General features: G+C 49.7%; 1 protein-coding gene and 1 pseudogene across 1 annotated transcript in view; one reads left to right on the top strand and one right to left on the bottom strand.

The window, feature by feature from the left end:
* Positions 1-18,290: 18,290 nt before the first annotated feature.
* Positions 18,291-27,243, bottom strand: part of LOC135827744 (NACHT, LRR and PYD domains-containing protein 3-like) — a 17,237-nt gene continuing 8,284 nt past the window's right edge. Inside the window, exons 3-4 of the mRNA XM_065340197.1 lie at positions 24,775-25,089; positions 18,291-21,478 (exon numbers count right to left, since the gene is read on the bottom strand). Coding sequence (XP_065196269.1) covers positions 18,723-21,478; positions 24,775-25,089 — 3,071 coding nt within the window. The 3' untranslated portion in view covers positions 18,291-18,722. The remainder of the gene's footprint in view (positions 21,479-24,774; positions 25,090-27,243) is intronic.
* The window catches only part of LOC135827644 (putative uncharacterized protein DDB_G0271606), a 2,639-nt pseudogene continuing 790 nt past the window's right edge, over positions 25,395-27,243 (top strand).

The following is a 27,243-nucleotide window of genomic DNA, read 5'->3' on the forward strand; positions in this document are numbered from 1 at the left end:
TAATCAAGCGCGACGTATAATCAAGCGCGACTTATAATCAAGACCGACTTATAATCAAGTGTGACTTATAATCAAGTGTGACTTATAATCAAGTGTGACTTATAATCAAGTGTGACTTATAATCAAGTGTGATCTATAATCAAGTGTGACTTATAATCAAGTGTGACTTATAATCAAGTGTGACTTATAATCAAGTGCGACTTATAATCAAGTGCGACTAAGAATCAAGTGGGACTTATAATCTAGTGCGACTTATAATCAAGTGTGACTTATAATCAAGTGTGACTTATAATCAAGTGCGACTTATAATCAAACGCGACTTATGTCGCAGTAATGTAGTTAGTGTGTGTTAGCATCCACCGATCACACTGCCATGTTTGCATCTGCCGCGCACCGCTGCATCGGTGCATTGTGCACTGCACTCACACTGCCAGCGCATAGATTCGGGCGCGCTTAGCCTGACGTCGTACAACTGCTTCCTTTGAACTTTCTCTTTCTTTCTTGCTGTTGGCTTCACTTCAAAGACTAGTCTAATTAGTGGTGACTTTTAGCTTGTGCCAGCACCAAATTTTCGCTTGTGCCAGCACCAAATTTTCAGTTTGGCTTCTAGCTTGTGGTAGCTTTGAGTAACTAATTAGCCAGACGCTTCGATTGTGTTCAGCTCGTACTGTTGGTGCCTGAAACAATGTCGTCTATTGTGCATCGGATGCGGGTGGCAGAACTGCGAGCCGAGCTGGACGATCGAGGTCTGCTGACCACCGGAAAGAAATCCATTCTGGTTCAGAGATTGCTGGACGACATGGAGAGAGAAAACCTGGGTCCAACTCAACCTTCAGCAAACGACTCTGCCGAACCCACTGTGGATACATGCGAGGTGCTCGCCGATCCCCCGGTCACCTTGGATCCGACTGGTATTCGCGAACTTATTCGGGCTGAAGTTCGTTCTGCCATCACAGACGAGATTGGAGCCTCTCTTCTGTCGCAGCCAAGTGCGGCACCAGCGCCACCAGCTGCGTCATCCGACATTGGCATGGGTGTTGCGTGCTCCACACCGCCTCACGCTGGAAATCTGCACGTCCCAAAGTCGGTGCAGGATAGGATATTGCGAGGTGAGTTTGTGGACTTCGACCAATTGTTGCCTGAGATCTTGGGGGCAGTTGATAGCAATAAGTCGTTCGAGCTCAGATCCAGTTCATCCGGGGGTGCACTGGAAGTCGTAGAGGTGAACACCACTCGCCCGGTTCGTAGACGTGTGCACGATATCGCCACTTGGTTAGAAGCATGGTCTCTGTATATGCATGTTGTGATCAGCAATGCACCCCACCGCACAGCAGAACTCCTGTCATACCAGTGCATGATCTTGGCGGCCAACAGGCAGTATTTTGCAGAGGCTTGGCTTATGTATGACCAGCAATTTCGAAGGCTTGTCGCTTCACAACCTGGCAAGCGCTTTGATACGATTGACATAAATACATGGCAGCTGTGCATCACAGGCAAGGCCAGGCATAGATGTCAGTCGTGCAGCCTTGTCCACCCAGCGGCTGCAAGCAACATGTGTCCTTTTCGTCCCAAACATGCACACCAAGCTCAAACATCATCATCCTCACTGCTCACCCGCAACAACGCAGGTGCCGTCATCTGCCGAAACTTCAACCTTGGCAAGTGTAGCTGGTCAAATTGCCGGTTCTCCCACATCTGCAACCGCTGTGGCAAGGACCACCCCCGCAGCAAGTGTTCCGGCAAAGGTCAGCGACCAGCCCAGTAGTTCGGGATTGCAATCCCAGCCTGAGCAACCAATAACTGTTGCATGTGTACATAATTTTGTTCCCCCTCACATTAATAATTCCTCTGTACATACCCCTTTGCATGTCTCTCGTTTTGAGCTTCTATTGCGTCATCACCCCGATAAAGAATTTGCTTCCTATGTGCTAAACGGGCTGCGCTACGGCTTTAGCATAGGTTTCACTGCTTCACGCGACGTTTCTGTCCAGTCTGCTAATCTGCCATCTTCTGCTGCTTGTGCCTCCTTTATTTCTGACCAGCTTTATGCTTCTTGCCAGCGTGGCGAAACTGCTGGTCCTTTTAGTGCAGCCCCGTTCACCTCCATGCGCTGCTCTGGTGTCGGCGCGGTACCGAAGAAGAACGGCAAGCTTCGTATGATTCACCATCTTTCTAGCCCCGCCGGTAATAGTGTGAACGACGGAGTTCCAGCTGACCAGTTTTCCCTGCACTACATCAGTATTGACGATGCAATCGAGTCTATTATGTCCTCACCTCAGCCGGTGTACCTCGCAAAGCTGGACATCAAAAGTGCATTCCGGCAAATCCCAGTTCGTGCTGAAGACCACTCACTACTCGGCATATTCTGGCAAGGCAACTACTATTACGAGCGGGTGCTACCGTTTGGGCTTCGCTCCAGCCCAGCCATTTTCGATTCCGTTGCCTCGGCCATAGAGTGGATTATCCGGAACCATTTCTCCATTGCCGACCTATTCCACTACTTGGACGACTTCCTAAACGTCACAACTGGCCATACTGTCGCCCAGCGTCAACTAGCAATCCTGCTGCGAGCCTTCATCTATTTGGGCGTGCCGCTAGCGCCAGCAAAGGTGGAAGGTCCCGCGAGATCACTGACGTTCCTCGGCATTATTCTGGACTGCGAGCGGCTCGAGGCCAGGCTCCCCATGGACAAGCTCAACGACCTCCGATCGCTATTGGCCAGCACGATCAACAGCCGGAAGATATCCCAACGCCAACTCGAGTCCCTATTGGGTAAGCTCTCGTTTGCTGCCCGTGTCATCACTCCAGGCCGTACCTTCATGCGTCGTCTGTGGTCCCTCTGCTCACGGTTTCAGCAACCACACTACTCAATAACTTTGACCCAAGAATGCGTGGATGACCTGCTATGGTGGATGAGGCTACTAAGTGAGTGGAACGGGAAGTCCTTCTTCTTGCACCCTAACTGGACCCCATCACCAGATCTCCAGCTATACACAGATGCAAGTGGCACTCATGGCTGGGGTGCTTACAACAACGGGAAATGGATTCAAGGTTCATGGAACAGTGCCCAGATGCTGCAGTCTATTGAGTGGAAGGAGCTGTTTGCCCTCGTGGCAGCCTGCGCCACATGGGGCGACGAATGGGCTAAGCTCCGGATTCGGGTACACTGCGACAACTCGGCGGTAGTGGACTGCATCCGTTCGGGCACGTGCAAAGCCCCAGCTGTGATGAAGTTGCTACGCGAACTGTTCTTCGTTTGCTATGAGTTCAACTTTCATGTTAGCGCTGTGCACATTGCTGGCTCCAAGAATGTCATTGCAGATTGCCTTTCTCGTTTTCTTATGCAGGAATTTCGACGTCATGCTCCGTTAGCGCGGCCGAGTCCAGACCGTGCTCGTCTTCCAGCAGTCTTGTGAGTGAAGTTACTAAGTACGCTGCCTGTGCAATTGCTGCTAATACCAGACGCACCTACTCTGCCGGTGAGCGTCGTTTTGTCAGTTTCTGCTCCCTTTGCAATCTGCAACCTTACCCAGCTTCTGATCTTACCCTCAGCTGCTTTTGCGCTTTTCTTGCTCGCTCTGTCCGCCCTTGCACGATATCTGTTTATTTGCAAGCTGTACGGAATGCACACATTGAACAGGGTCTAGAGGATCCCCTGATCGAGACCTGGCTTCTCAAGAGAGTGGTGAAGGGTGTTCAGCGGTGCCATGGGACCGAGACAGTAAAGCCTAGATTGCCCATAACTATGCCAACTCTAAGGAAATTAGTCGATGCCTGTGATCACCTCCCCGTGTTGCCCGAGCATGACCGAGTTCTCTTCAAGTCTGCTGTGCTGTTGGCATTCTTTGGTTTCCTAAGGTGCTCCGAATTTACAGAGGGCCTTACAAGAGAGTGTATCAGATTTGAGGCGGGCAGCATGACCATCCTGCTAAAGAGATCAAAGACAGACCAATTTGAAAAGGGAGTCCATATTGTCATTGGACCGGCCGGTCGCCCTTACTGCCCTGTGTATGCTATGCTGCGCTACCTGGTGATGATTGGCAGTCGAAACGCATCCACTCCTCTGTATGTACTTGCCAAGGGTGTGCCGTTATCCAGAGCTGTTTTCACAGTACTGTGCGCTTGCTGCTCGAAAAGGCTGCGGTGCCAAACATCGAACTCTACTCGGGGCACTCATTCCGAATTGGCGCAGCTACTACTGCTGCCATGGCAGGGATACCTGATTCGCTGATTCGTTCTGCCGGCAGGTGGCAGAGCGATGTGTGTCTACGCTATATGCGAATTCCAATGGAGACCAAGTCCAAGATATCGGCTCAGCTTGCCTCAGTGAGTGACCTTATCTGATTCTTTGCACGGACAGTTTATGTTCCATTCCTGAAGTCCTAGCATAGGAATGTCACTGCTCGATAATTTCTTAATGCTGGGCGGGGGGTTGTTCCGGGATAGTGTTGCTGCTTTGTGGAGCTCTATCGCTCCTAACTGGTCACTTGCTTCGCTAGTTGCGGCTCTTCACGAGCCAGCTGTTGCCAATTGCATTGGCTTTGCCTTGCAACCCCATTGTGGCACAATGTGGGTTTATTGCGGCTCCTCGCGAGCCAGTTGCTGCCAGTGGCCTGGCATTGCTTTCCAGCTCTTCGAGCTTTTGCATTACAAGACCAGTTACTCGAAGCAGCACACTATCTCCAAAACAATTCCTTGTTGCCTTGGGCTGAGTATGAGTGTGTGAGGGATATGGTGCTAATGTCGCAGTAATGTAGTTAGTGTGTGTTAGCATCCACCGATCACACTGCCATGTTTGCATCTGCCGCGCACCGCTGCATCGGTGCATTGTGCACTGCACTCACACTGCCAGCGCATAGATTCGGGCGCGCTTAGCCTGACGTCGTACAACTGCTTCCTTTGAACTTTCTCTTTCTTTCTTGCTGTTGGCTTCACTTCAAAGACTAGTCTAATTAGTGGTGACTTTTAGCTTGTGCCAGCACCAAATTTTCACCCTCCATCCCTCCCATTTTATCATCTTGCTAATGGTACTATGGAACATTTAGCTCTATCGCTCCTAACTGGTCACTTGCTTCGCTAGTTGCGGCTCTTCACGAGCCAGTTGTTGCCAATTGCATTGGCTTTGCCTTGCAACCTCATTGTGGCACAATGTGGGTTTATTGCGGCTCCTCGCGAGCCAGTTGCTGCCAGTGGCCTGGCATTGCTTTCCAGCTCTTCGAGCTTTTGCATTACAAGACCAGTTACTCGAAGCAGCACACTATCTCCAAAACAATTCCTTGTTGCCTTGGGCTGAGTATGAGTGTGTGAGGGATATGGTGCTAATAATCAAGTGTGACTTATAATCAAGTGTGACTTATAATCAAGTGCGACTTATATTCAAGCGCGACTTATAATCAAGTGCGACTTATAATCAAGCGCGACTTATAATCAAGCGCGACTTATAATCAAGTATGACTTATAATCCAGTGTGACTTATAATCAAGTGCGACTTATAATCAAGTGTGACTTATAATCAAGTGCGCCTTATAATCAAGTGCGACTTATAATCAAGTTGGACTTATAATCAAGTGCGACTTATAATCAAGTGCGACTTATAATCAAGCGTGACTTACAATAAAGCGCGACTTATAATCAAGCGCGACTTATAATCAAGTGCGACTTATAATCAAGTGCGATTTATAATCAAGTGCGATTTATAATCAAGCGCGGCTTATAATCAACGCGACTTATAATCAAGCGCGACTTATAATCAAGCGCGACTTATAATCAAGCGCGACGTATAATCAAGCGCGACTTATAATCAAGAACGACTTATAATCAAGTGTGACTTATAATCAAGTGTGACTTATAATCAAGTGTGACTTATAATCAAGTGTGACTTATAATCAAGTGTGATCTATAATCAAGTGTGACTTATAATCAAGTGTGACTTATAATCAAGTGTGACTTATAATCAAGTGCGACTTATAATCAAGTGCGACTTAGAATCAAGTGGGACTTATAATCAAGTGCGACTTATAATCAAGTGTGACTTATAATCAAGTGTGACTTATAATCAAGTGCGACTTATAATCAAACGCGACTTATAATCAAGTGTGACTTATAATCAAGTGTGACTTATAATCAAGTGCGACTTATATTCAAGCGCGACTTATAATCAAGTGCGACTTATAATCAAGCGCGACTTATAATCAAGCGCGACTTATAATCAAGCTCGACTTATAATCAAGTGCGACTTATAATCAAATGCGACTTATAATCAAGTGTGACTTATAATCAAGTGTGACTTATAATCAAGTGTGACTTATAATCAAGTGCGACTTATATTCAAGCGCGACTTATAATCAAGTGCGACTTATAGTCAAGTGCGACTTATAATCAAGCGCGACTTATAATCAAGCGCGACTTATAATCAAGCGCGACTTATAATCAAGCGCGACTTATAATCAAGCGCGACTTATAATCAAGTGCGACTTATAATCAAATGCGACTTATAATCAAGTGTGACTTATAATCAAGTGTGACTTATAATCAAGTGCGACTTATAATCAAGTGTGACTTATAATCAAGTGCCACTTATAATCAAGTGTGACTTATAATCAAGCGCGACTTATAATCAAGTGCGACATATATTCAAGTGCTACTTATAATCAAGCGCGACTTATAATCAAGCGCGACTTATAATCAAGCGCGACTTATAATCAAGCGCGACTTATAATCAAGTGCGACTTATAATCAAATGCGACTTATAATCAAGTGTGACTTATAATCAAGTGTGACTTATAATCAAGTGCGACTTATAATCAAGTGCGACTTATAATCAAGCGCGACTTACAATCAAGCGCGACTCATAATCAAGCGCGACTTATAATCACATGTGACTTATAATCAAGTGCGACTAATAATCAAGTGTGACTTATAATCAAGTGTGGTTTTTAATCAAGTGTGACTTATAATCAATTGTGAACATGTCCTTGCAGGTACATGTTGGTCTTGTAACACTTGTATGTGTGTGTGTATGTATGTATGTATGTAGGTATGTGTATGTATGTGTGTGTGTGTGTGTGTTTGTATGTGCATGTGTATGTTTGTGTATGTATGTGTGTGTGTGTGTGTGTGTATGTGTGTGTTTGTGCATACACATGTGGGTCTTGTGTGTGTCTGCAGGTCTCTCTCTGTCTCTCCTTGTAGTCCTTTTATTCTCTGTCTGTCTCTCTCTCTCCATCTCTCTATCTCCCTCTCCCCCTTGCTGACACACATACGCACACGTAGATACACACACGTACACACACATATACACACACATATCCACACACACACACACACGAACACACACACACATTAACTACAACACACAGCAACTTGCGGTACGGGGGAGAGCCGGCCAGCGCAGTGAGAGGCTACGGAAAGAAATACGTAGACACTGCCGGAGCAGAATGTTGGCGGAGCCAAGTATCTACGAGAGAGGATTCAGGGTCGGCCTGGTAGACACTGCCGAAGCAGAATGTTGGCGGAGCCAAGTATCTACAAGAGTCTGCGTCCGAGGGACGGCGACCGAGGGCCCTGAGTAGCCGGAAAAGAGCGTGGCCAACACCCTGTTTATTTACTTTATCAAAGTAAATTAATGATGAGAAATGGGAGGTGGGAGGGTGAAACACTATGAGCAAGCAAGAATGATCGTCGCACAGAACGGTTCGAAATATATAGCAGAGCAAACTCTAGCAAGACATGCAACGATGCATGCCACCCACATTGAGCGCTACAAGCAAACGTCATCATAACGCCCCCACCCGCTTTCCACATTGGAGGGAAGCGACACGCATGAACGCCACACGCCGCCACCTGCTTTCCACATCGGAGGCGAGGGACACGCATGAACGCCACGTAAAGAGACACGTTCTATGTCACATAGAGAGATGCATTCAATATCATGCAGAGTGCCAAGCCGCACAGAGACCATAGCCAGCAGCAAACCATGAGCATGCAGTAACAGCACTATTAAACATAGCAGTATAGATTGAGCGGTAGCACAAAGCTGCGTGCACCCATTAATCTGTATTATCACCATAATGCTACACAGACAGACACACACACACACACACACACACACACACACACACACTCAGACATGCTCACGCGCACACTTAGGTACATTATCCATCCCTGATTTCAACGCTAACCTCGAGACCTCTGGCCAGTTTAAAAGTTTCTTCCAAGACATTGACACTTGGTCCCTACATCTCCTGTGTCTTGTTTTATCTTTTCCTCTACATGTACATCTCAGCAGGGATGTGTTCATAAAAACAATACACTCACTATTTCAACTTTATCAAACTTATGAACACTTTTTACTCTCTGTTTGTCATTTGTTTGTGTTTGAGCAGGTTCGTGCGGCAACGCCACAGCTTTCTGCTTTGAGAATGGTGATGCAGTTCTGAAGCAGTTATCTCTAGGACAGGTATGCAAGCAAAACACCATACACACTACATGTGCAGTGCTATATGATACATTATACCATGGTACGGTGCGGAGGGCCTGTTTTCAGCCAATCAGCGCTCGTCTAGCCATGGTTATATTGGCCAGTATAAATCCCGCGCGGGATTTATATTGAATATAAATCCCGGTGCATGGTACGTACGCTAGGGCACTGCCACCGTACAAGTTCACTGCCTGAAAGGCAGTGAACTTGTACGACGGCAGCACTCCAGCGCACGGACCATTCACAACATACACAACATACACCACATGCACGTGTACACTCCACACAGAACGGCATTAGGGTTGGTTCACATAAGCAAAATCGGCGCCGCAAGACATCGGCGGTGAGCCAGCTCCCGATCCGTTGCGCATACGGTTCGAGTACCAAATCTACTACAAAGTAGTACAGAACGTGCCCAAATGCTACGACAGGTTTGCCAATTGAAGCTTGAATTCTTTGTTTCTTCAGTAGTTCAAGGTCTTTCGGTGATGGCCACTCGGTGCTACCTTTTACTGGAAATCATGAAACTACTTCTACACATTTTATTGCAGTCTAGTAAGCGATTGTGTCGAAATTATGCTTGCAAACGTTGATGAAGTCACAAGAACTTGCCAATGTATCCATCATATTTTATATTTGTTTCAATTGTATTTGTCTCATAAGTTGCACAATGGTCAAGCAGATCATCCGAGAAGGACGGGCTGGTATGCTGACTTATTTCCCACCTTGAAGCGACAACAAGAATGGCGAACGGACCTCCTTTCTAGCTTCAATTTAGGAAAATAGAGGACAAGTATTGGTTTGATATTTTGACAAAGTCTGGCTCCCGGCAGCCGGCGATCACCGGCGCGAACGGTTCACAAACCACTTTTGGTCAAAATTGTACGGGATCGGCACCGGGGCAGATCGCAAGAGTTGGGCACTGTCCAACTTTGCCGGCGGTCCCTTGCGATATTATACCGTATGATTTTGTTGCGACTGCACTGGTTCACACAATCGCAATGCGCCGGGAGAGGTTGCAAGAAGCCCACCGCCGGTGACTCCCGGCGCGTACCGGCGATTTGTGAACCAACCCTTACTGACGAGGAACAGTACACAATGGAAAAGAAGAATGACCTGGAATTCGTCTACCGAGTACAAGTATTCTACATATTCTACATGTATTCCACTGAAACTGAGGATAAAGAACGTCAAATAACCACGAAGTATTTTTGTATTTATCATTATCTCATGGCACATCATGATGACGGCCAGTAAAACTTAGACAAGGGTGAAAGCCAACCACAGCAGTAAAACAGATAAAAGAATACAAATAAGAGGCAAAGAAGGCAAAGGAGACAAACCAGCAGGATATACATGAAACCTATAATTGAGCAGAGATTTTAGCAACAAAATTATCCATCGACGTGCTGGTCTTGGCCTGCGTTGGTAATGTTGCCCAAAACACATAGCCAGCAAAGATCGGGGATCTAGTGAATAGAGAAAGTCACGCTCCCCTGCGTGAAGTCAGAATCTCCACCAGGAGGACTCCCCCGCCATGGTCCGACCGTGATCTATTCCAACTGAACATGCGCAAGAATAGACTTCACCGAAAGTGGCTACGAGATAAGACTAACGTGCATCTACATGAGGAGTACAAGCGAGCCCGTGCAGAAGCCTCAAATGCTTACCGGCGAAAACGCAATCAGCATTTCCAACAGCAGTGTCGTGATCACTCCTCCAACCTGCGGAAGATGTGGTCCGTGATCAACTCTGTCACTAGCCGTTCTCGTCAACATCATCAGCCAACGTGCGACATCACAGAAGTCTCGGATGCCTTCCACAGCATTGTACATGATCCGTCCCGTCCGGCGCAGCTCCAGATTCCCATTGGTCCACAGCCGCAAGGCTCAATGCTGACCTTCCAGTCAACTACCCCAGATGAGGTCAAGCACCTCCTGGAACGGATAAATCCCTGCAAAGCCACAGGCAGTGATGGGATTCCTGGGTGTCTGCTACGTGCTTGCGCTGACCTGTTGGCTCCATCGCTTTCAGTGCTCTTCAGCTCATCGCTGAGGCATGGTGAAGTCCCTCTGGCTTTCAAACATGCTGTAATAAGCCCTCTCTTCAAAGCTGGGGATCCATCGGTAGCTGCGAATTATCGTCCTGTGTCGCTCCTGCCGATCGTATCCAAACTACTCGAGAAGATAGTCCAGAAGCAACTTGTTGCACATCTGGAGCGATCATGTGCCATACCACCGACTCAGTTTGCCTTCCGCCGTGAGCACTCCACAGAGGACGCCCTAGTTGTAGCAACAGATGCCATCTTAAAGGCCCGGGACGACAAGTTGACCACAGGCGTCTGCCTAATCGACATGTCAAAAGCCTTTGACAAGGTCAATCACAGCCAACTGGTCCGGGACCTATTCGATCTTGGCCTGGACAATGCCTCCCTTCGCTGGTTCTGCAGCTACTTAAACGATCGAACCCAGCAAGTGCGCATTGGCCCCACCTACAGTGTTGCTGCTAAGTGCTCATCTGGTGTACCTCAGGGCTCGGTCCTAGGTCCGATCCTGTTTAGCATGTACACCCGTGATGTCCCTGCCATAGCCCATCCTGCTCCATCTCTGCAATTTGCCGATGACATTGCAGTGCACTGCCACAGAAAATCAGTGCTAGCCACATCAGCCTGCCTGTCAGGGGCCGTCACCAACGTCGCTGACTGGCTCAAGCATCGACATCTGCTACTAAATGACAAGAAGAGCCAGGTCCTGTCAATTGTACCACAACGCAATGCGGGTCAGCATGTTGCTGTCCGCTGCAACCAGACAGAGCTTCCCCTGAGCCCAACAGCAAAGTACCTCGGCGTGACCCTTGACGCCGCTGTGAAGTGGGACCCCCATGTTGACGCGATGGCGAAGAAAGTTGTGCAGAAGATTGGAGCATTGTGGCGGTCCCGCAGATGTCTGAGCCTCAGTAGTCGCATCCAGTATGTGAGGTCAGTCATCATGCCTGACCTCCTATATGGGTCTAACGCCTTCTCTTCCTCCCTCAAGGTTTCGCAGCTTGATCGCCTTCAGGTCCTGCAGAACCGAGCGGCGAGAGCGGTATACGGTTTGCCGCCTCACACCTCGGCTCAGCCTCTGCTCGAACGGATGTCCCTGTACAGAGTTCGGGAGTGCTACGCCCAGAAGCGGCTCGTCCTGGTGTGGCGCTGTGTCAATGGGAAAGCCAGCAGTGTCCTCCAGGACCTATTCTCACCATCAGCTGGCAGCACCACCCGGCACCAGGTTTCCAGGGGCCTCACTGTCCCCTCGGCACAGTCAGAAGCCGGCAGATCTCGCCTGGCCTTTCAGGCAGCCTTGGCCTGGAACGCTCTCCCAAGGAGTGTAAGGGAGATCAAGGCTGCCCAGCAATTTAAGCTTGCCTCCATCCCCTACACCTTGCAATGAATGCTCTGTCTGACTTTTCCCGTCCACACACCACGTCATTTACTCTTCTCTGCGTGCTTGTGCGCTTATGAACTCTTTGTGTTCCCTCTGTTGACGCTTCAAAATCGCTCTATTGACACTGCAAAATCGCTCTGTTAACGCTACAAAATTGCTCTGCGTGCTTGTGCGCTTATGAACTCTTTGTGTTCCCTCTGTTGACGCTTCAAAATCGCTCTATTGACACTGCAAAATCGCTCTGTTGACGCTCCAAAATTGCTTATCATCTCCATCCCTCCCCCCCCCCTCTCTCTCTCTCTCTCTCTCTCTCTCTCTCCCTCTCTCTCTCTCTCTCTCTCTCTCCCCGTAGCTCTCTCCCTTTTGAAATTCGCTTCCATAGAATTGGGCACCATTGCCCGTTTGGCCTTGCGAAGCAAAATAAAAATCAACAACAAAAATAGGGTGGAGGCAGCGCGTGGGAGACTGAGTGAGTTCCGGGTATTCCGTGTTTCGGAGAACCAATTATAAGCCTGCATATGCAAGGGTATTTTATTTAGTAATATTTTATGTATGAGAACACAGAGGTGGTACTTATGTCGAGTGGAAAGGGATCTTGGCAATTTCCAAGTATCCTGGCAATGGGTCAGCAATGTACATTGTACTTCAAATAGTTGAAGATCATCAACAGACTGTCTCCTTCGTAACTAAGTTTATGATACAGAGTGTGCTTCAAATCCACCTAAACCGATTGGAAAAACGCTAGAATGGATTGAAATGTGATACAGCGATACAAAACAGTGTATGCAAATGCATCTACTTGCAAGTAAGCAAACCTGATTATAAGATGCCGCATGTGAAAATCAGCACTGTACCATAACATCAAAAAGTATTCTTTCTAGACCAAAGAGTGGTATATTTGATAACATTTAATAACGATAGAATTTTTTTTTTTTTTTTTAATGATACTTCTCCAGACGTTTCGTTGTTCTGAACAACATCGTCAGTGGATAAAGATGTTGTTCAGAACAACGAAACGTCTGGAGAAGTATCATTAAAAAAAAAAAAAAAATTCTATCGTTATTAAATGTTATCAAATATACCACTCTTTGGTCTAGAAAGAATACTTTTTGATATTACAATGAGAGTGAATAATCAACGGCTTGTCCACCAACTCACTGTACCATAACCATGACACTTACTCCCAAAGAGTCCAAACTGTACTGTAGTCTAACTAGTGACGGTAGTTTGATTCAACGACAACTCCAGCACCCCAGCAATTCAGTTGACTTCCGCATCGCTCACGAGACAATATGCTACAAAGTACAATATGCACTGGAACTGAAAGGAAATCTGATGCCAAAAATCCACGGAGGAATCTCCTTCTGACCTTGCTCGACCATTCTTTCAATTGACAACTGATAACCAGCAGAACATGTTCATGTACTGTATGATGTAGGAGATCTCCAAAATAATAGGTTCGTTGTTCTGGAAATGCGTAGGGGTACCTGGCATAAGTAGGATATGACCCTCGTAGTCGGGTTATACCGTACCCTCATATAAATCCCTCCTGCTATCGCAGTCGGGATTTATATTCAGCCGTTATACTGAGCTTGTATACAAACTCCCATCTCTCCCCACACAACACTCCAGACTTGTATTTTGCATATAACAGGTACTTCGATGACGAGAATATAAACTGGTATATAAACTGGTATATAAACTGGTGTATAAACTGGTGTATAAACTGGTATATAAACTCCTTTTTTTTAGGATCACACTAGGGGAGTTTGTATAGCAGCTCAGTATAAGCATAATATAACCTACTCAGTTGATTATATGGGAAATATAAACCAATATACAAACCTCGGCTTCGCCTCGGTTTGTATACAGGTTTATATTTCCCATATAATCAACTGGTTAGGTTATATTATATACGTATAACCCTCTGACTCGGGTTATATCCTCTACCTAGGAGTGCACTAGCCACTCACTCTCTATATATGTACACAGTGACCATAAGCAGTTCACCTCTATACTACATGTACATGCATGCCATATTCGGCATACGCATTAGCAAGCTGTGTTCATTACCAACGGTGTGTGGGAGGGGGTCTGAGAACGAAAAGAACAATGTTCGTTTCAGGGACGACAAACAACCTTTGCAACGACACATTTAGCGTCCATAATCGGTTGTGGAATTACGCCGACTCACCATTATGACTTCATTCATGGAAACATCTACAAGTATAGCATATCCAAATTACAGTCAAACAAAAGAAAAAAAAGAGGACATACTTCAGGCTCTTTACGAACATCTTGAACGTTTTCAGTTTCACAAGTATACTTTCAAGCCTTCTCATCAGGTGATATACAGGTAAAGGGAAAGGAACAAGAACAGTGGATTAAGTACAGTAAGGAGGTGATAACTCAGTGCAAAGAAGAACAGATAACTAAATTCAACAGCAAAAATGTGTGACCTATACACATAGAAATCATGACACAAAGGTGCAAGTGCTAGAAAACCTAACAAGCATGACTTGTGGTGTGACAATAAGAGAAATATGAATAAGTATGACGTCATACAAGGTTATGGTTGATGTTTGTGCAGGGCTTGGATCGGATCTGCTTTAACTTTGGAATCTTGCTGGCATTGTTCTTCGCCTTCTTCATTTCCGGACTTCTGATACTGGTGTTGCGTATCCGCTGCATCAAGTGCTAATGTCTGCCAGGCGCAATGCGTTGACGTGTCACTCTGAGGTGCTAAACCTGACTTCATGATGGTGTTGTTCTAGTGTTGAGATGATTCTGTATTCCGCTATGTTTGTCAGTGTCTTTCATGTTGCTATTTTGTTAGTCATACAGCCCTCGTGTGAAAGGTGCATCGAAAAGCTCCTTCAAGACAAATATCGGAGTCCCTCAAGGGAGTCCCTCAAGGGGACAGTCTCTCTCCAGTGCTTTTCACCATTTACCTGGAGGCTGCTCTCCGGGACCTACGACAGGAGCTGCCATCTTGCCCTGCTGTGGACAATGACCTGCCGCTGGATATCGCATACACGGACGATGTTGATTTTGTGAGCCTGGATGAGACGTTTCTCAGTGAAGTTGAACAACAAGCTCCAGCAGTTCTTGCGAGATGGAACCTGAACGTTAATCCCTCCAAGACAGAGCATACCACCGTCGCCCGATTTCCCGATAGGAACCAAGAAACGTGGCGTACTGTCCACCAAGAAACGTGGCGTACTGTCCGCAAACTAGGCTCCCTCCTGGGTGACGCCGAAGATGCTGCTCGGAGGCGTCAACTGGCCGCCGCCGCCTTCAACTCACTCCTCAAGATCTGGACCCGGAGGCGCCAGATCAGTGAAGGTCTTTGGCTGAGGCTCTACAACGCCTACGTCATCCCAGTCCTTACCTACAACTGCGGCACTTGGGGCCTACCGATGTCGGAGCTCGCGCGAATGGATTCGTTCCACAGGACCCAGCTAAGGAGCATCATCGACATGCGGTACCCTAAACGAATTAGCAATGACACTCTGTATAAGCGCTGCGGAGCTGTCCCCATCAGCGAGATGATCACAAGGCAGCGCTACAGTCTCGCTGGCCATATCTTTCGTTTGGCCCCAACTGCTCCTCCACAGTTGGCAGTGGATATGTATCTTCGCCTGGCCAACGACGAGGGCACTGAACGCTTCAGGGGTCGACCTCGGACGACTTTGGTAACGGTCTTGCAGACGGAACTGTTATCATGGCATGGACTTACCCTCCACCAGCCGCTAGATGTTGACGCGGTCCGCACAATGGCAGCGGACCGACAGGCATGGCGTGGAGCCCGCCCCACCTAACAGGACTGACCAGGCATGTTGTATGCATATTCTATTTTATTTTATACTTTGGATGAAGTTTTCCATTAGTCATATTGGTGTTGTTGCTAACGGCTTTTGTTGACGTCACTTCTGTCATTTCATTGTATCGTATTACTCTTCAGACATCAATCCTGAATGGCATAAGCGAAAGTGGCATCCCCGCCACCTACGCGGACATGCTTTTAATAATACTTGTAAGGCCAAACTAAAGAAGGTGTGTGGTTCGACTAACATGGACATTTTTTTTACGGGCGGGCGGGCGGATTTTTTTTTTTTAATATATTTTTTAGTACATGTAAATACACTGTATACGCGTATCGAGTAGACTCTACTACCAGCACAAGGCAGCAGTCGTACCACTCACTGCACTGCACTGCAGTACAACTACAAGTCAAGTCCAAAAGGAGCCGCCTGCGTCCGCAGACTCACGCCGCACAGCACGTAGACGTGGACGTGTTCAGTCCACGTAGATCTACGTCAGTCACACGACAGCCCGCCGAAAAAAAGTTACGGTCGGGCTGAAATTGTACGGTCGGTCGGGTGAGTCGAACCACACACCTTCTTTAGTTTGGCCTAATAATAATAATACAGCCCATATACACTCCTTAGTGTCAACTTCAGTAGTGAATATTCCCAGACAAGTATTCTGCCTGTCATGTGTGTGTGTGTGTGTGTGTGTGTGTGTGTGTGTGTGTGTGTGTGTGTGTGTGTGTGTGTGTGTGTGTGTGTGTGTGTGTGTGTGTGTGTGTGTGTGTAGCATTATGGTGATAATGCAGATAAATGGGTGCACGCAGCTTTGTGCTACCGCTCAATCGATGCTGCTATATTTAATAGTGCTGTTACTGCATGCTCATGCTTTGCTGCTGGCTACGGTCGCGTGCTCTGCACATCACCGTGATACTGTTCATCACGTGGGGTGTCTGTACATGTAGGACGGGTACGAACTAACTATCTTTCGGGGGGAACTGTCTTTCGGGGTGATAACCTCGGCAGTGGAAAGTGTATTTTTTATAGGGGGTACTAAGTCATTGGGGAGAACTTACTTACGGGGAAATACGGTAATTTGCTTTGATAAAGTGAATAAAGGGGGTGTTGGCCACGCTCATTTACGGCTACTCAGGGCCCTCGGTCGCCGTCCCTTGGACACAGACTCTTGTAGATACTTGGCTCCGCCAACATTCTGCTTCGGCAGTGTCTACCCGGCCGACCCTGAATCCTCTCTCGTAGATTCTTGGCTCCGCCAACATTCTGCTCCGGCAGTGTCTATGCATTTCTTTCCGTAGCCTCTCACTCCGCTGGCCGGCACCCCGTACCGCAAGTTGATGTGTGTTGTAGTTAATGTGTGTGTGTGTTTGTATGTGTGTGTGTGTGTGTGTGTGTGTGTGTATGTGTGTGTGTATGTGTGTATGTGTGTGTGTATGTGTGTGTATGTGTATGTGTGCTTGTGTGTGTGTGTGCTCGTGTATGTGTCTGTGTGCTTGTGTGTGTGTGTGTGCTTTTGTGTGTGTGTGTGTGTGCTTGTGTGTGTGTGTGTGTGTGCGCGCTTGTGTGTGTGTTTGTGCGTGTGTTTGCACGTGTGTGTGTGTGTTTGCACGCGCGCTCGTGTGTGTGTATGTGTGTATGGTGGGTGTGTATGTGTGTGTGTGTGTGTGCGTGTGTGTATGTGTGTGCGTACATGAATGTGCGGAGTGGTCGTAGTTATAAACCATTGTACCAGTCAGAGCTGCTATATTCATTTCTCATTTTCTGATCTCATTTTCCAACACACAGTGACTGCCCTGTGTTGTACACCAGTAGGTGATCACCATCTCTCTCTCCCCTCTTTCTAGAACACACACAACCACCCACCCACACACACACACACACGTGCACCCCCCCCCCCCGCACACACACACACACACACACACACACACACACACACACACACACACACACACACACACACACACACATGCACCCCCTCCACCCATTGACCATTATTTTGACCATTCGACGCCCATCGCTGGGGGCGATGATAGCAATGCTACAGCAGAAGCCATAGCAACTTGTGCTGGTATTGCACCATTCAACAGCTTGCAAGGCTGAAGAATTGACCTCCAATCGAACGCGCATCATCTCGATTGGAAATCGCTGCACATACATGATACCACAGCATCATATGGGACACACCTCCTCCACCCACGCATACATACACAAACACACGTACATTCGTTGCTGCCCCCTAACTCTTGCCCCCCCCCCCCCCCCCCTCAGCTCACAATCTGTAAGAGCACGTCTGTGAAGTCAAACACAATCATTAGCCAGTTCACTCGGAAATTCCCCCCCCCCCCCCCCCCTCTCCGCACACGCACACACACACACACACACACACACACACACACACATGCATTAAAATATGCACAAGAGTGTGTGCTGTGCCGGTATAACAGGAGCCAGGTAAAAACCTTTCTCCGTCATACCACACACAATGTTAACCCATGCACAATGCCAGTGATTGACATTCATGTTAATCACTCCACGTGTTCTTCACAAACAAACATACAGTCTGCATACCGGTGCACTGCACACAGCCAACTGTCAGTGTAATTCAGGAAACACAGAAGAGACAAGGAAATGGAGTGAAAACATCGTGTCAGCACAAGACACTCAAAATAATATTTTTGTATTGCAGGCAGTGTTATCAGCATGGCAGCGCTCAGAATTGAGAAAAGATTGAAAAGTTTTTGAAAATTATCTGCTATATAGACAGGCACGACTGGCAAGGAAAGCTCCTACGGTCAACTCAGTGTTTGGCCTGGGCAAGAGGAAAATGGGCTTTGCACTGCCCCGTTATAGGCAAGCAGTTAACGGTAGCGGCTGGAAAATCAAGTTTTGTACAAGAATAGAACACAGTGCTCACCGCCAGAGAGAATGTGTGCCGGGGCTGGTGTTGGCTATAACCATGGCAACTGTTCAGAGTCATAGTTACAATCAGAGCTATCCAATCTTCTTGAGAGCACATTCAGGATCATCTACCAGCGGCTGTAGCTCGGACACCAATCTGCTGTTATACCCATACTCTGGAGAGAAGATGAGCCCACCAAGCTGGCTACACTGGCGAACAGCCTGTACGAACTTTTCTAGTACACGTCGTTCCTCCGATCTAGGAACATACGTGAAGGAATACCAGCGGACATACAGTACACCCAGGTTCCTGTTAGAATGGAGAATTTCCAGAATGGACGTGAGCGGCACATCAGCACCGCGCTCACTGCATAACCCGGAAAGTAAAACAAACCGCAACTGCCTACATGAACTCAGCGCTCGGCAGATCAAAGCTAAGCCGTCAATGCCGACTTCATTGCGATCTAAATTCACTACCTCCAGGCTGGACGATGCGGACAAAATGGCTGATGAAAAGACATTACCATCGGTACAGTGATTCCCAAACAAAGAGAGCACACGTACATGTGTGTAGTGTGCCAAGCCATTAAGAATGCAGCGCATAGCAGTGCTGGGTAACCTACACCCAGCAAGGCGCACTTCCTGCACGTCCACACAAAAATGGGTTGTGAGGAAATGAGCAATGGCAGTGCAATCGAACAGGCTGAGTGGCACAAAATCAAAATTCAGAGAAAACACCTGAGAGAAGAATGAACAATGGCCATTACAAGATGACGTACCTTGATACTGGCAGTGCTCTAGATAAGCTACTAACAAATCAGCTAGGCAACGGCGTTCTTCCTCGTCATGTGGTGCAGGAGGCCGTATGGGTGCGGCAGTAGCAGCCGGGGCAGCTCCCGATGACGATGGTGTCGATATCTCCGATGTTGAGCTTGTCATCGCATGCTGCTCACAATGCGATGCGGTCGCGGGATCCACTTTACGTACAGCCGACAGGAACACCTCTGCACTCGCCTCCGCTGCCTCGTTCTTCCATACGCTTACAAGAGTATCCAGGTACAAGTCGTCCGTCAACTCCCTGCCTCGCGGCAGAGCATTGTCGACACGCTGACGACCACGTCCTTGCCCGGCGGTGCCAACCAGCAGCTGATCGGCGAGCTCTTTCATCTTTTCAACTGACAGCGTCGATTTCAGCACCGCATGGATACGGTCCACGTCGTTGCTTTGCTTGGTTGGCTGAGAACGGCTCACAATGTCGTCGACCAGGCGTGTATCAGTCTGGCTGCATGCACGTTGTGTACGGCCGCCGTCGCAGATTATCCGCCACAGATGCTCCATGATGGTGACTGCGGGCTTTGGCGGTGTGAGCGCGATCAGGAAACGCCAGAACATGGTCATGTGACCGCTGTAATGGCCGACTCTCCTCACCAGCCACGCAGCGTCGTTCTCGTCGTTCAGCATCTCGCTAGACACGTACCAGGCCGCCAAGAACTCCTGAATGGACAAGTGAGCAAATCGATATTGCCGGTCTTCTGTTGAGCTGGTGCTCTTGTAAGCCATAAGCAATCCTAATTCAATTGCAGGCGCGCTGAGTTGTGCCGAAATGACATCCTCCTCGTTGAACACCATCTTTTGCTGAGCTAGCATAGATAGTGCAAAACCAGATAGCTCCTTCAACACTTCAACCTCGTCCGTCTTGATGGTGGAAAGCGTCTTGTAGCGTTTGCCCGCACGTCGTTCCATGACACGGCGGACAAGCAACTCGTACAGTCCTGTACTGGATTCCGGCAATTTACTACCGTCACTGTCGTCCATGAACAATTCACAGGCCAGCGCAGCAAACAGAGGTGTACTCATTAGCGACATTGTGCCCTCTTGTGAGCGGAGCTGCTCCAGCATAGCCTCGCCTTTCACACCGCCCACCACTTTCTTCACGTACGTTTCAACGTTGTCTGGTGAGAATCCAACCACCTCCACTTGCTGTTGATACTCTCCACATTGCGACAGGGTATGAGCATCAGTACATGGTCGAGACGTGACCACCACATGCATATCACCACTACGCCTTCTCAACAGTAGATCACGCATGTATTCACTGCAGTTGTCCAACTTGCACTCATCCAGCCCGTCTAGCACAAGGCAAAGACGGGACTGGTTGCTGCGAAAGAACCGGGACATCTCCAGCAGCTCATCTGTCTCCACATCCAGACTGGAGAATCGACGTGCCAGCAAGTCGCATAAGCTCGTAGCAGCTTGCACCTCGGCACGTCGTAATTCCACTGCCAATACCAGATCAAACTTTCCACGCCACAGCTCACCTTTAGACCAGAGGTATTCCAGCATGATCAGAAAGATCGTGGATTTGCCACAGCCAGCGCTTCCAAACGCTAGTACATTCTTGTTCTCTTCCACGGGTTCTTTGGCACGCGCCAGTAAACCAGAATCAGCTACCTCATGGTCACAGCCCGGGCGCGGTGCGGCCCCCTGATTGCAAGACCGCTCGCTGGTAGCCGAGAAAATATCTTCCAGTTCAATGCCACGCTCGGCCGTAGCGACCCTTTGCGGCTGAGCCTCGGAGAACAATTTCAACTGGCGTGCTCGTTCAGAACCAGACGAAAAGGACGATGACTCGTTACTGAAAAGTTCGGAAAGTTCGTCCTTTGTCAGCAACGTCAAGTTGACAAAAATATCTTTCAATGGGATTTTGGCATCGCTGGCAAGTCCACCGCTAATCTGAATACCAGCCTTCTCAACTGCCTTAGCCAGCAAATCACGGGCAGTTCGGACAGAAGCTGGCAACTTCTGCTCGTCGGACGCCATGGGTTGCGGGCAGGTTTGCGTCCAAGTAGCTGCAAGGAGCACCAGGCAACAACATCGTGCAAGGAGACGCTACAAGTATTATTTAAAATATTTTTACTTTGCCTGCATGACAGATGATTGCACGAATTCTGGGTGCACCGGTGGTCGGTGTGCGAGGAGGTGACGGTACGTGTTTAGCTCAGAACTATCCTCGGACTTTGTAGTTGTTGCGTTGTTTTTCCACCACTACAAATCATGTATTTAGTGAAGTCCTGTGCAGACTGTGGTAATGTCAATGGTGTAAATGTACTGATGTACGTACATGTACATATACGTGGTGGTAATGGCAATGGTGTAAATGTACTGATGTACGTACATGTACATATACGTGGTGGTAATGTCAATGGTGTAAATGTACTGATGTACGTACATGTACATATACGTGGTGGTAATGTCAATGGTGTAAATGTACTGATGTACGTACATGTACATATACGTGGTGGTAATGTCAATGGTGTAAATGTACTGATGTACGTACATGTACATATACGTGGTGGTAATGGCAATGGTGTAAATGTACTGATGTACGTACATGTACATATACGTGGTGCTGATGCACAAGTAGAAACACTTTAGACACTGCACTGTCTGTAAAATGAGTGAAACAGATTATTGAAATATTTATTTCAGGACTGTCTGGTACATGGTGTGCACTGCACGCATGCACTGCTCTAAGTATTACCTAGTAGTAGTAGTAGTAGTAGTAGTAGTAGTAGTAGTAGTGGTAGTGGAAGTGGTAGTGGTAGTGGTAGCGGTAGCGGCAGCGGCAGCGGCAGCGGCAGCGGCAGCGGCAGCGGCAGCAGCAGCAGCAGCAGTAGTAGTAGTACCTACTAGGCCCCGTGTAATATGGCGGCATTTTTTAAGCATTTTCGGAACAATCCGCGAACCCAGCACTTTTGGCTCGTAATGCAGCATGTTTCCTGGATTGGGGCAAAGGGAAGGAGGGCATGTAGCCTGGATTGGGGCAAAGGGAAGGAGGGCATGTGGCCTGGATTGGAGCAAATGGAAGGAGGGAATGTGGCCTGGATTGGGGCAAAAGGAAGGAGGGCATGTAGCCTGGATTGGGGCAAAGGGAAGGAGGGCATGTAGCCTGGATTGGGCCAAAGGGAAGGAGGGTATATAGCCTGGATTGGGGATAAGGGAAGGAGGGCATGTAGCCTGGATTAGGGCAAAGGGAAGGAGGGCATGTAGCCTGGATTGGGGCAAAGGGAAGGAGGACATGTAGCCTGGATTGGGGTGAAGGGAAGGAGGGCATGTAGCCTGGATTGGGGCAAAGGGAAGGAGGGCATGTAGCCTGGATTGGGGCAAAGGGAAGGAGGACATGTAGCCTGGATTGGGGTGAAGGGAAGGAGGGCATGTAGCTTGGATTGGGGCAAAGGGAAGGAGGGCATGTAGCCTGGATTGGGCCAAAGGGAAGGAGGGCATATAGCCTGGATTGGGGATAAGGGAAGGAGGGCATGTAGCCTGGATTGGGGCAAAGGGAAGGAGGGCATGTAGCCTGGATTGGGGCAAAGGGAAGGAGGGCATGTAGCCTGGATTGGGGCAAAGGAAAGGAGGGCATGTGGCCTGGATTGGGGCAAAGAGAAGGAGGGCATGTAGCCTACCACCTTCGAGCTACTGTAAAACCGGACACTTTCGGTGGAGATCTATTTTCGGTAACTTCGGTAAAGGTAATTTTTACCTAAAAATTAAACGCGATCTAAAATTCCACACAGCCATGTGCCCCCCAAAATTCCACACAGCCATTGCCCCCCCCCCCATACCACACAGCCATGCGCCCCCCCCCCCCCCCATACCACACAGCCATGCCCCCCCCCCCATACCACACAGCCATGCCCCCCCCCCATGCCATACAGCCATGCCCCCCCCCATACCACAAAGACATGCCCCCCCCCCCATACCGCACAGCCATGCCCCCCCCCCATACCACACAGCCATGCCCCCCCCCATACCACACAGCCATGCCCCCCCCCCCCCATACCACACAGCCATGCCCCCCCCCATACCACACAGCCATGCCCCCTCCCATACCACACAGCCATGCCCCCCCCCATACCACACAGCCATGCCCCCCCCCATACCAAACAGCCATGCCCCCCCCCATACCACACAGCCATGCCCCCCCCCCCCATACCACACAGCCATGCCCCCCCCCCCCCCCATACCACACAGCCATGCCCCCCCCCATACCACACAGCCATGCCCCCCCCATACCACACAGCCATGCCCCCCCCCCCCCATACCACACAGCCATGCCCCCCCCCCCCCCCATACCACACAGCCATGCCCCCCCCCCCATACCACACAGCCATGCCCCCCCCCCCCATACCACACAGCCATGCCCCCCCCCCCCATTCCACACAGCCATGCCCCCCCCCATACCACACAGCCATGCCCCCCCCCCCATACCACACCGCCATGCCCCCCCCCATACCACACAGCAATGCCCCCCCTCCCCCATACCACACAGCAATGCCCCCCCCCCCCTATACCACACAGCCATGCCCCCCCCCCCCCTATACCACACAGCCATGCCCCCCCCCCATACCACACAGCTATGCCCCCCCCCCCCATACCACACAGCCATGCCCCCCCCCATACCACACAGCCATGCCCTCCCCCCCATACCACACAGCCATGCCCCCCCCCCCATATCACACAGCCATGCCCCCCCCCCCCATACCACACAACCATGCCCCCCCCATATTCCACACAGCCATGCCCCCCCCCCTACCACACAGCCATGCCCCCCCCCCATACCACACAGCCATGCCTCCCCCCCCCCCCTCATACCACACAGCCATGCCCCCCCCCATACCACACAGCCATGCCCCCCCCCCCATACCACACAGCCATGCCCCCCCCCATACCACACAGCCATGCCCCCCCCCCCCCATACCACACAGCCATGCCCCCCTCCATACCACACAGCCATGCCCCCCCCCATACCACACAGCCATGCCCCCCCCCATACCACACAGCCATGCCCCCCCCCCATACCACACAGCCATGCCCCCCCCCCCATACCACACAGCCATGCCCCCCCCCATACCACACAGCCATGCCCCCCCCCCCATACCACACAATGTGCAGTATGCATTTTCGGATCTGGAAAAATAGTTTACCGAGATTTTCGCGCTACCGAATCGCTGATTTTGGGAAATACCGAAATATGACACCACCGAAAGTTCCCAGGGTTGCAGTATCTTGTTGGGGATTGGGGCAAAGGCAAGGGCGTGTAGCCTGTCACCTTACAAAGACAAGGGCGTGTAGCCTGTCACCTTACCTGCATCCAGCTGAGGCCCCGGCCGCCGAAGAAGTTGAACCATTTGCTCATGCCTGCCATCATAGCCCAGCGTCTTGACGACATTACACAGCTTCTGGTAAGCATCCCGGCCTCCAGCGACGATTGATTTGACAAGCGCTTCGTTGTGATCCGCACTACCACTGTTGGCCTGAGTCCGTTTCAGTGTGTCAATCGTAATGCGATCCGTGATGAGGTGAGCCTCTCTGGCCGCATTGCGCAGTCTCTCCGCAGGCACTTCATTCAGCCATGGCTGAATGTCGCAGTTGAACGTTTCCGAGTGGAACGGGTTACCAGCTGGCAATGCAAGCAAACGCAAAGCACATAAAAAGAAGCTTGAAGCACACAGCACTGTGATAACTCAACAGTGGTGTGAAAAGAAATCCAACACCACAGTTCTGTTGGACGCCAAAGAACGGAGCGTGAAGAACGACCAGGCTAGAATTTCACCAAGCACAGCATACCAATGTATACACGGTGACTCAACTGTGCATAAACTGTAATACATGTAAAATACGAACAGTCTAGGCTAGGAGGCTGACCCCCCTCCACCCCCAGTTCTTCAGGGACCGACATTACTGTAATGATTGCAACAGCAATAGCAACAGCAGCAGCAGGAGCAATAGCAACAGTAGGAGCAATAGCAACAGCAGCAGCAGGAGCAATAGCAACAGCAGCAGCAGGAGCAATAGCAACAGCAGCAGCAGGAGCAATAGCAAGAGCAGCAGCAGGAGCAATAGCAACAGCAGCAGCAGGAGCAATAGCAACAGCAGCAGCAGCAGGAGCAATAGCAACAGCAGCAGCAGGAGCAATAGCAGCAGCAACAGCAGCAGCAATAGCAGCCACAGTAGCAGCATGCTGAGCAGCAGCAATAGCTGCAGCAGAAGAAGCAGCAGCAGAAGCAGCAACAGTAGCGGCAGCAGCAGCAAAAGCCACAGCGCCAGCAATAGCAGCAGCAGTACCAATAGCATCAGCAGCTGCAATAGCAGCAGCAGCAACAGCAACCATCAGCAGTCACATCAGCAGCAGCAATAGCAGCAGTAGCAGCAGCTGAATAGCAGCAGCAGCAGCACTAGCAGCAGCATCAGCACCAACAGCAGCGGTAACAGCAGCAACAGCAGCAGCAACAGCAGCGACATTGGCAGCAGCAACAGCAGCAGCAACAGCAGCACAAGCACCAGCAGCAGCAGCAACAGCAGCAACAGCAGCAGCCACACCAACACCAGCAGCAACAGCAACAGCAGCAACACCAGCAACAGCACCAACAGCAGCAGCAATAGCAGCAGCAGCAGCAGCAACAACAGCAGCAGCAGTGAACAGTACTAGTGAGCAGCAGCACCAGAACCAGTAGCAGCAGTAGCAGCAACAGCAGCAGCAGCGACAGCAGCAGAAGCTACAGCAACAGCAGCGGCAGCAGCAGAAGTAATAGCAGCAGCAGCAAAAGCAGCAGACGTGACCAGTACTAGTGAGCAGCAGCACCAGCAGCAGAACCAGTAGCAGCAGTAGCAGCAACAGCAGCAGCAGCAACAGCAGCAGCAGCTAAAGCAACAGCAGCAGCAGAAGCTGAATAGCAGAAGCAGCAGCAGCAAAAGCAACAGCAGCAGCAGCAACAGCAGCAGCAGGAGCAATAGCAGCAGCAACAGGAGCAGCGGCGGCAACAGCAACAGCAGCAGCGGCAGCAACAGCAGAAGCGGCAGCAACAACAACAGCAGCAGCAGCAGGAACAACATAAGCAGCAGCAGCAACAACAACAGTAGCAGCAGTGAACAGTACTAGTGAGCAGCAGCACCAGCAGCAGAACCAGTAGCAGCAGTAGCAGCAGCAACAGCAGCAGCAACAGCAGCAGCAACAGCAGCAGCAGCCACAGCAACACCAGCAGCATCAGAAGCAATAGCAGCAGCAGAAGCAATAGCAGCAGCAGAAGCAATAGCAGCAGCAGCAGCTGAATAGCAGCAGCAGCAGCAGCAGCAGCAGCAACAGCAGCAGAAGCAATAGCAGCAGCAGCAGCAGCAAAAGCAATAGCAGCAGCAAAAGCAACAGCAGCAGCAATAGCAGTAACAGTAGCAGCATGCTGAGCAGCAGCATCAATAGCTGCAGCAGCAGAAGCAGCAGCAGCAGAAGCAGCAGCAGCAGAAGCAGCAGCAGCAGCAGAAGCAGCAACAGCAACGGCAGCAGCAGCAAAAGCAACAGCGGCAGAAATAGCAGCAGCAGTACCAATAGCATCAGCAGCAGCAATAGCAGCAGCAGCAGCAGCAACAGCAACCATCAGCAGCAACAGCAGCAGCAGCAATAGCAGCAGTAGCAGCAGCTGAATAGCAGCAGCAGCAGCACTAGCAGCAGCATCAGCACCAACAGCAGCGGTAACAGCAGCAACAGCAGCAGCAACAGCAGCGACATTGGCAGCAGCAACAGCAGCAGCAACAGCAGCACCAGCAGCAGCAACAGCAGCAC

Source organism: Sycon ciliatum, chromosome 11 (assembly GCF_964019385.1).
Source record: "Sycon ciliatum chromosome 11, ocSycCili1.1, whole genome shotgun sequence".
NCBI classification, from domain to species: Eukaryota; Metazoa; Porifera; class Calcarea; order Leucosolenida; family Sycettidae; genus Sycon; species Sycon ciliatum.